Source organism: Canis lupus, chromosome 23 (genome assembly GCF_048164855.1).
Source record: "Canis lupus baileyi chromosome 23, mCanLup2.hap1, whole genome shotgun sequence".
NCBI lineage: Eukaryota > Metazoa > Chordata > Mammalia > Carnivora > Canidae > Canis > Canis lupus.
Genome location: NC_132860.1, coordinates 41,354,401 through 41,365,226, shown reverse-complemented (window position 1 = coordinate 41,365,226; position 10,826 = coordinate 41,354,401). Strand labels below are relative to the sequence as shown.

The 10,826-nt window shown below is 37.2% G+C and overlaps 1 protein-coding gene across 2 annotated transcripts in view; it reads right to left on the bottom strand.

Annotated features, from left to right (window-relative positions):
• Positions 1–6,324: 6,324 nt before the first annotated feature.
• Positions 6,325–10,826, bottom strand: part of FOLH1 (folate hydrolase 1) — a 65,562-nt gene continuing 61,060 nt past the window's right edge. For both annotated transcript variants that reach the window (XR_012015802.1, XM_072794980.1), the window contains 2 exons: positions 8,964–9,056; positions 6,325–7,226 (listed from right to left, as the gene is read on the bottom strand). Coding sequence is in view for 1 of the 2 variants with exons in the window: in XM_072794980.1 (XP_072651081.1) it covers positions 7,037–7,226; positions 8,964–9,056 (283 nt within the window). In the remaining variant the exon portion in view is untranslated. The remainder of the gene's footprint in view (positions 7,227–8,963; positions 9,057–10,826) is intronic.

Sequence of the window (10,826 nt, the reverse complement as noted above, 5' to 3'; positions counted from 1 at the left end):
GATTTAAAAATAAATCAGGTTGGTTTGGAGGTTGGTTAGGTTGGTTGAGCAGCCAACTCTTGGTTGCAGCTCAGGTCATGATCTCAGGGTCTTGAGATTGAGCCCCGAGTCGGACTCCATGCGGAGTTTGGAGCCTGCTTGAGATTCTCTCCCTCTAGCCCTCCCCACGTCCCACGTGTTACACTTTTACTAGAAGATTAGGTTATTGTAGCTGTAAACACAAGTTCAGGCTATTCTGGTTGGATTTACATAATCACCTAATCTCTTAGGGAAACATCAACAAATCTACCTGATGGTGGTAGATAATTAGATCAGTGTGTTTGATGTCATTTGATTTTACATTTTCAAGCCCACATAGGATGACTTCACATATGCTTTTCAGAGACGATTCTAAAGTCAAAATACGTTAACTACAATAGGACTCTTGCATGAATTTTTTTTAAAAAGAAACTAGTTTTTAGAGCAATTTTAGGTTCACAGCAAAACTAAGGGGACAGTGTGGAGATTTTCCATGTACTCTTTGCCCCTACACATGCACTATCGCCCCCATTATCAACATCTCTCAGCAGAATGGTGCATTTGTTACAATTGATGAACCTACATATGACATATCGTTGTCACCCAGAGTCCACAGTCCAACCCTTACCTATGGGTTCACTCAGTACTGTACATTCTGTGTGTTTGGGTCATTTATAATAAAATGACTCATCATTATAGCATCACACAGAGTAGTCTCCTTGCCCTAAACATCCTCTGTGCTCTACCAAAATTCTCTATGCTGATCATGAATTTTTTTTTTAGGTGGAGGATATTTTTCTGAAAAGGCAATTAAAAATAAATATTTTCTGATATAAATTAAAAGCTGTGAGTTCTATTAGAAATCTGTCCTTTCGGGATCCCTGGGTGGCGCAGCGGTTTGGCGCCTGCCTTTGGCCGAGGGCGCGATCCTGGAGACCTGGGATCGAGTCCCACATCGGGCTCCCGGTGCATGGAGCCTGCTTCTCCCTCTGCCTGTGTCTCTGCCTCTCTCTCTCTCTCTCTGTGACTATCATAAATTAAAAAAAAAAAAAAAAAAACTTAAAAGAAATCTGTCCTTTCGGGGTGCCTGGATGGCTCAGCCAGTTAAGCATCTGCCTTCTGTTCAGATCATGATCCAGCATTGGATCAAGCCCTGTCAGCAGGCTCCCTGCTCAGTGAGGAGCTTGCTTTTCCCTCTCCTTCTGCTCCACCCCCTACTTATGCTCTCTCCACACTCTCTCTCTGCCAAATAAATAAATAAAATCTTAAAAAAAAAAAAAAAAAAAAGAAATGTGTCCTTTAGCCTGAGGAAGTTTATAAGCATTTGGTATATATGTTTTCTTATAAAGAACTACTTTTTGTTTGTGAGCTTTTTTAAAGTTAAAAGTTTTACAAACCAAAGAACAGTTTGAATGACTTTTAAGATAAATTTACCACTCAAGAGCAGAACTATCTATGGGGACTGAGTTATATAGGTATGAAGCTGTAAAAAAAGGCTATAAATCACTGGGTCAGTATTCCAAAGTATAAATTAGTTGTAGCGACTTAGATAAATTCCCAAATCACTGAGCAAAATGAATTTATAGATCAAAAGTTGGTAGTAGGCTAATGAACTTCTCTGGAGCATTATCTACAACTCGCATTACTATGAAAAACGAGAAAGACTCGAAGCATTCTTGAAGAAATAGGTCCATTGAGAAGTATGTCTACTGGTTTAGGGGCTCTTTCAACTCTGGTGCAACACATTATACAGATTAACTTTTTCTGTACCTCCTCGTCACGTTCTCTTAATTTATTCTTCTTGAGTAATCCTCTTGGCACTGCATTTCAGCTTGCCATTTTGTCGCCCAGTTCACTTCTCCTGAGCAACAGATTTATGTTTATCTTAAGGTCGTGGCTGACCTTCAAAAGAGGTAGAGGTGAAGACCCCTGCTGTTTAGGCATGCATACTCATACTACTTTGTGCCTTGGTTTTATGTTCTAATCCTTATTCTTTTATTTTCTTTCTCCTAACCTGAGTATGCACATACACACAGCCCTCAGGGAGAAAAGTGGAGATTAGTTATTAATAATGAAATTATTGATTTCAAAGAGCCTATAAGTTAAGTATGGTAACATTTTGTTATAGTCATTGCAGATATTTTTCCAATATGGTGTTTCCATTTTGTTTACAGATCATTTGATTCCATCCCCCCCACTTTTTAAGTATAGTTGATCCTATCCATTTAGACATTAAAACATACACTCATTTCATTCTGATTTTATGGTTGTATTCCCCATATTTAATTGCTTATTTCATCTGATTTTATTTTGGCATTTGAATATATTCTGGGATGAATATAAGTTGAACTGAATTTAAATTCTTTGATTAAAATATAAATTTGTTTTGATTGAATACAAAGTGAATTTAAATTATTTGAAAATTTCACTATTTGGCATTAAATTTGATTTTTTTATTAAAATCCCCAACTTATGTATTGAAATATTTGATTTACTCAAGTAAATGTAGTGGAGAGTGTATGAATTGAAATATGAGAAATCATAATAATAAGCCCTAATAATCAGATGAAATTCCATCTCTATTGGACTTTATAATCTTTTCAGTTTCCCAAAGCAATGTATGTTTTATAAATTTTCCTATCAGATGAACATATAAGTCATTAAATCTGTGGATCAATGTAGCCCATAGAGTAAGACAGAAATATAGAGTACTATCCCTGAGACTAGAAAAGTACCTTTAGGGGTGCCTGGGTGGCTCAGTTGGTTAAGTGTCTGCCTTCAGCTTGGGTCATGGTCCCAGGGTCCTGGTATACAGCCCTGGATCAAGCCCTGCCAATGAGCTCCTTCCTCAGTGGGGAGTTTACTTCTCCTTCTCCCTCTGTCCCCCACCTTGTTCATACTGTCTCTCTTACTCTCTCTTCCTCTCAAATAAATAAAACCTTTTTTTAAAAAGTAACTTTAGTATACATATTGACTTATTTTTCTATTTATTATTCTAATTTGATATTCTTTTTTGAGCTATAAAACCACTTACCCATACATCTTTCTCATCTAACTACAAAGCAGACAGCCTGTAGCCATCCTTCCTGCCTTTGGTTGATATGGAACCCATTATGGTTCTGAAGTTGTCCCAAGAGATTAATAAGAAACAAAGATTTGAGGAAGTCCATGGAACTCAGTTCATCTTTAAAGTTCATGCATTGTCTTTCCAATTTCATAAAACAGCTAAATTTGGCCTTAGTATAATTATGAAATTGCTGTCCAAAATATAAACAGCATCTTTATCATTTTCATGCCATTACAGCTATGTAAATGATTTTACTTAATCGTTATTAAATATCTAGATGGATGTAAAATTTATTTGGTGTATTTCCTGTGCACAAAACTAGTTAATTCACCTCATTTTTAAACTACAGCCAACAACAAATATGTAACTGCAATCTGGAGAGACACATCTTACAACCTTCTAGATAGAAAAAAAAAAGCAAATGAAAATATGCATATAAAAGAACAAACAATAATTTAAAATTTTAGGTCTGGGGATCCCTGGGTGGCTCAGCGGTTTGGCTCCTGCCTTTGGCCCAGGACGCGATCCAGGAGACCCTGGATCGAATCCCACGTCGGGCTCCCGGTGCATGGAGCCTGCTTCTCCCTCTGCCTGTGTCTCTGCCTCTCTCTCTCTCCCTGTGTGACTATCATAAATAAAAATTTTAAAAAAATTAAAAAATAAATAAAATAAAATAAAATTTTAGGTCTGGAAGCTATAATAGGTATCTAATTCAACTATATCATCATGCAGAAAAGAAAAAAAAATGATACTCGTTACCATATTAAGAAATGCCCTATCACTCAAATGACAATATTAAACATGTATTGATTAGTAATTATATGCTGGACACTCTTCTAAGTGCTTTGTGTGTATTAGCTCTTTTAGTACTTACAGAAACCTTATCAAATACTGTTTAATATCCATTCTATAGATTAAGAAGCTAAAGAGAGCCTTAATAATTTGCCCATAGTCATCCAAGTGAAAGGAGCAGGGTTTGAACCTGGCAGTCTGTCTCCCATAGCTGTGTTTCAGACTATCACTGCATGACCTCTTGCACACACTTTTTTTTAAAAAGATTTTATTTATTTGAAGAGAGAGAGTGATAGAGCACGAGTGGGGGAGGGGCAGAGGGAGAGGAAGCAGCAGACTCCCTGCTGAGCAGGGAGCCTGATGTGTGGCTCCATCCCAGGACCCTGGGATCATGACCTGAGCCTAAGGCAGATGCTTAACCCTCTAAGCCACCCAGGTGTCCCGTTACTGTATGATCTCTTGTGAATGACAATTACATCAAATGTATTGCCAAAATATGTTATTAAGTCATGCAATTAAACAAAATGTTTTTGGGGGAATGCTTAATGCGTATTTATAATTAGACTGAAAGTTCACAAAACTTTCCAGTATGGAGTGGGGTTTTATCCACTTTTTTAAATGAGAATGTTCGCCTTGTCCCAAGTCCCATGAATCACCTACAGTGTTGTCCAACTATCTCTGTCATCAGTTAAAGCCTGTTAGTATGCTCGATCAAGTCCCATTACAAGGCATTGCTGAAATACTAGTGCTGAGCACATCACTGCCCAGACATTCCACTTGCCAAACACATCATCTCCCAGACACAGTTCCATACGCATGCTACTGGCTCTTCACAAATGAGTGGTTGCTGCGGACTCCGGATCCTAGGAGAGAGACGCTGGAGCCACAATAATGATCAAGACTTTTCACAAGTATTGGTAGAGGTTAAGATAAGGGAATGGGCAAACATCCCAGAAAGACTTTGCAGAAGCAACGAAATGTGAAAGATAAGAGGAAAGTCTTGTCATTTCTGAGGGTAAAGGCCTGCATGACACAGGTGTTATGAGAAAAAATTCAGGTTGCGATTTCTTGTTGGGTTAATACCCTTCCGATCATCTATGCCTAGGCCAGACTGCTTCCATAAAATGTAAATCTTACCATATGTCTAAGCTGCTTGACTTTACTACATGGCTTTTTATACAGGAAGAGTCACACTCCTTAGTGTCATCTTCCCAAACCTTACATGATCTGATGCTAAACATATAGATTGTCCTCCCACACATTCCTTGGATTCTGGTAACACTAAATTCTTTGCATTTCTCTAATCTGCCAATTTTCTTCTTATCCCTGTTCTTTTGTATAACATGATTTCTTTGCATTGGGAATATAAGTGAATAAAACCACTTTGTAACAGTTTTGCTCAGGAAAATTGAAGATGTACACACTTTACAACCCAGACATTTCATTTTTAGGAAGATGCCACCAGAAAAGAGAATAACCTGAATATTTGCAGTGAGAGAGACATGTTGATAGGAGCAAAAGACAGAAAACACGCCAAACTCCCACCAGCAGAAAAAAGGAATAAATGCATTGTGTTGTGCCAGCTGTCCAATTCATTGCTTTTCTGCTCCAAATTTACTCTTCGTTGCTGTGCTTTGTATATATATCTGGACTGTTTGAAAATTTCTTTGCCAAGAGGCATGATGTTAAACTTTGTGAGTAGAAGGCATTGCAGACACATTGCAAGAAGGGGTTATCCTTCCTGGTTCATGCAGTGCTCCCATCCCGCAGTGCTCTCATCCTGCAGGGCTCTAATGCTGCAGTGTCCCCATCCTGTAGTGCTCTCATCCCGCAGTGCCCCCATACCGGAGTGCTCCCCTCCTGCAGTGCAGGCTACTGTTAGAGCAGTTGGCTTCTTGCAGTTCACGGTAGTCAGAAGTCCGTAACCGAGAGATTCTTTGAACATGGCCCTTGGTTGGTGGGATGACAGAGTGCCTCTGGCAAGGCAGTTTCCCCTAATCAGCTTCCCACAGTGGCCTAGAGTACAGGGCTCTGGGGAGTTTTGCAAGTTCTGCTAGCACAGCACTGCAGTGCCTTCTCTGTTGTTCTGTAAGTCCCATAGTGTGGGGGAGATTCTTCACTGGCTGCTGAAATTCTTCTCAGCCCTACCTATAGTGACTGCTCCTTGTATCTGCTATACTTCCATACTTACATGCTCTAGAGTTCTCTTTACCTTTTACTAGGCAGTATCTCATTATTGCAATGCTATTATATCTAATCATTCTTTATATTAACTTTCCCTGTTTATGCTGCTGTGTGGTTTCCCTGTCTTAACTGGACCCTGACCAATAAATGTTATATTCATGCAAGTGAATTGCTCAAAATCAGTGAACTCTAGTGAACCACAGCCATAATGACACATGGATGCACCTTCAAAGGTGAGTGAAAAAAAATCAATTCTTAGAAAATATATACAGTGTGATTTTATTTATAAATAGTTAAAAAACACACAAAGCCAAAAACACATAAGGAATATAGCCATGTGTAGAACAACTATAAGAGAAAAGATTCACAAGAGATTCAAAAAAGTACCTCTGGCTGAAGGTGGAGGCACACTGGTCAGTGGTACATGGGGGATTTAAAGATACCGGTAATGTTCCTTTTCTTAATCTGGTTATTTGTGGGGGGCAGTTCTACAAATGTTCATTTCTTTATTCTTTTTTACTGTACATATGTTACATATACCTTTGATATAAATAGGGTATTTGCTAATTTAATAAAAGTAAAAACCCTTTATGGTACAGAGTGACTATGTTTACCAGCAGGGTGATTAGACCAGAGTAGCTCAACTAGTACACTAAGATAGTGATCTCTTAGCCCTGGGTGGCCAGGAGGGCTGACATGAGTGCTGAGTTAGACTTGATTCCCTATAATGTCACATAGGATTTTTAATATAGTAGATGTTTGTCTTACTTTTAACTTAGTTCAAATTCAGAATAACCTTCTATAATTATAGAATAAAAAATTGTCCATCTTTCTTTTTTGATTCATAGGGAGAAGACAGAATGTGAAGATGTGTGTATATTAGCTTTATTTTTTAGTTTATTTTTTAGAATACAGCTTTCATGATTCTGAGTGACAGACCATCCTTATTTAATATGAGTTCTCAGAAGAACCACCTTAGGCTACTTCCCTCAGAGTCCCGGCTGCAGCCTGCACAGTAAAGGCTGCAATTGAGATCTGTCTCTTCACTTCTCCCCAGGCCTTGGAAGGATCCACTTTGCTTTCAATATCAAACAGAGCATCGTAAATTCCTGGGAATGACTCCCCTGCATACTTGTTGTGGCTGCTTGGAGCATAGATGATGTGCCTGTTGATAAAAACAGTTCACTGTCCATGGGTTGTCCACATGATACATACAAGAGAAAAACAGGAGCACTCTGCATATCCTGGAGTGCATAATTCTAATTTTATGATTTGAATAAGCCACTTGTCAGCTAAACTTTCAAGTTTAATCACCTCCAAAGACCAATCTATGAAGTATACATTAATCAATTATGTTTTGACTTTAGTGGTTCAGTGCAACAAGAATAACAATGGGAGCCCCAATCACTTGTATCTACTATGGATCATGCTTACAATTAAATGATTTGCCTAGAATTTTTCTAATTCTTAAAAATGAACTCTACAGGGGAGCTTAGATGGCTGAGCCGGTTAAGCCTCTGACTCGACTCTTAGCTTCAGCTCAGGTCATGATCTCAGGGTCTTGGGATCCAGTCTTGGTTCCATGCTCAGTGAGGAGTTTGCTTCTATTGCCTCTCTCTCCCTATCCTTCTGCCCCTCCTCCCACTTGCCCGTGCTTGCCCACTCTCTCTCTCTAAAATAAATAAATATTAAAAAACCCCAACTCTACAAAGTTGATACTAGCATTTCAAAAAGGAAGAAATTGAGATCTATGAGATTAAGTGATCAGTCCTAAGCTGCATTGCAAATAAGTACTGTCTTTTCACTATTCCTGAAATGTAGCACAGTTGTGATTATTAAAGTCCCATTTCTGATCTGCCAACCTACTATTATGATTTTCTCTTTAAAAAAGAAGACACAGGGAACCCTGGGTGGCGCAGCGGTTTAGCGCCTGCCTTTGGCCCAGGGCGGGATCCTGGAGACCCTGGATAGAGTCCCACGTCGGGCTCCTGGTGCATGGAGCCTGCTTCTCCCTATGCCTATGTCTCTGCCTCTGTGTGTGTGTGGGTGTGACTATCATAAATCAATAAAAATTAAAAAAAATAAATAAAAATAAAAAATAAAAAAGAAGACACTCTAGCATGTTAGAATGCCTAGCATAAAGCATGAATAATCATTAAAAGCAACTTTGAAAGTGTAACATGGCCTAGGTGGTGATGTTTTATTGAAAGACCTAAGTCAATTCATGTCATAGCCCATAAAGGGAAGGATATGCTCCCAAGCAAAGAGATAAAGAAGGAAGGAAGCACAATCATGCTGTCATTGGGAAACCAGTCACCATGTTTGAATGATGTCCTTACTCCTAATTCTGATCCTTTGATAATCCATAGACAGAAAGACGGGGCCATTTCTTGCTAGTCACTGATCTAATTCGTCCTGCAATTCTTAGTAAGATCAATCTAATGTTCATCACTGATATTTATCAAAAATATTTACAGTTGTCAAAAATTAGAAAAAATGTGAATATTGAGTACATAAATACATATTTCATACATTTTAAATACATGTATTATGTCTTACGTGTATATATATAAACACAGATATATTTAAAATGAGGGAGGAGCTAAAATTATATGAACCAAATATAAGCATGATTTTATAATTAACTGAGGGAATCGGGTAATTTTTATTTTCTACTTGTGACTTTGGATCTTCTAAATTTCCTACAATGAACATATATTGTTTTATAATCAGGAGTAAAAAAAGATATTAAAAAGAAAATATGTAAAAATAATATATCATTTGCTACATATATTGAAATTTCCATTTGCTTATAAGAAATCAGCTATTTTTTCCACCGTGTTAAAAAAATAAGAAAAAAAAAGATATAATCAAGAGTCAAGAGTCATATTTGTATCCTTACCTATAGAAAGGCCGGTCTGGTAATCCTAAAGGATCAATAAATGCTCGTTCCAAAAACATCAGTTGATCATTCATAATTCTTAATAATATTGGGCTAAACAAGAAAACAAATACCGCTGTCACTACATGAGACTATGTGCAGTATACAGAAAACTAAAAATTCACAACAAAGCTAAAGATAACTAATATATCTTAAATCCCTCTGATATGCAAATTAAGAATAGTGTACATGGCTATTTTTTAAATCCTATAAAATACTCTTCTGCTGAGGCTTATAAAACCACATAAACTTTTATGTGCCAGTTGAAAAAGACAGCAGTAATTTTTATTTACTTTGAAATAATAATAATTGACAAACCCAGGTATTTAAATACAGGCAAGATGTTTTCCATCTTAGGTATCCTAACAATCTACTCAAAGAAGTCATTTCAACATTGAATGGGATAGTCTATTAATGGTTAGTAGGATTCCTGGAAAATTATACATATTTACCAAATGATAGCCAATGTTTTATTATTATTAAAGATAAACTATCATGAATACAAGAAATGGTGTTTACTTTATCCTTTTTTTAAATTTATTTTTTATTGGTGTTCAATTTACTAACATACAGAATAACCCCCAGTGCCCGTCACCCATTCATTCCCACCCCCCGCCCTCCTCCCCTTCCACCACCCCTAGTTCGTTTCCCAGAGTTAGCAGTCTTTACGTTCTGTCTCCCTTTCTGATATTTATCCTTTTAATAAGATTTGAATGCCTGCTTTTATCAATTATCAGATACCTCCTGCTTTCACAAAGTTCACATTCCAAAGGGGGGGAATATATTATTGTAATAAGAATGATTTTATATCATTGAACATTTATCATCTTGAATAATTCAACAATGAGTTATTTTTTTAACAATGAGTTATTAAATTCAACATATTGATTCTGTTATAACTTAACTAATGAGAACTGTTAAACAATAAGGAACAACAAATCGCTATATTTAATAATTCAATTATCTCTTAATTTTGTTATATTTTAGTCTATATTTAGCAACTGATTGACTGCTAGTTGCCAATTATTATACTGAGGATTATATAATTTTTAAAAAGATTTTATTTATTTATTTATTTATTTATTTATTTATTGGTAGCATATGCACTGGAGTCAGGGTAGAGGCAGACAGAGAGGAAGAGAGAGAATCTTAAGCAGACTCTGCGCAGAGCCCAACTCACTTGAGATCATGCCCTGAGCCAGAAATCAAATCAGACACTCAAGTGACTGAGCCACCCAGACACTCCAAATGGTTATGTAACATTTTCTCTAATCTTCAGAGCAATCCTGCAAGTTGGGCAGGACAAGAACCCCACTCCATAGGTAAGATAGCTAAGACTCAGCAGTTAAACAACTTGCCCAGGTTCACAGCTGGAAACTTTTAGAATGAAATAGAAGCTCAATACTATTCTTTCAACTACACTATGTTGACAAAAGGAAAAAAAAATAACTAAAAGCCCTATAATTTGAATTTAAGCTATCTTCAACATTCATTTATTCAATATCAAGAACTCAAGTTTTGTGGGACAACTGGGTGGCTCAGCGGCTGAGCACCTGCCTTCCGCTCAGGGAGTGATCCCGCAGTCCTGGGATCAAGTCCCATATCAGACTCCCTGTGTGGAGCCTGATTCTTTCTCTGCCTTGTCTCTGCCTCTTTCTCTCTGTGTCTTTCATGAATAAATAAATAAAATCTTTAAAAAAAAAAAAAGAACTCAGGTTTTGTGATGAGTAGCAAGGTAAATAAACTCCATGTAGATTTTACCTGTGAGCAGTTCATATAAACTGACAGAAGAGACAGTTGCATAAAACATAATTTCAGTAATTT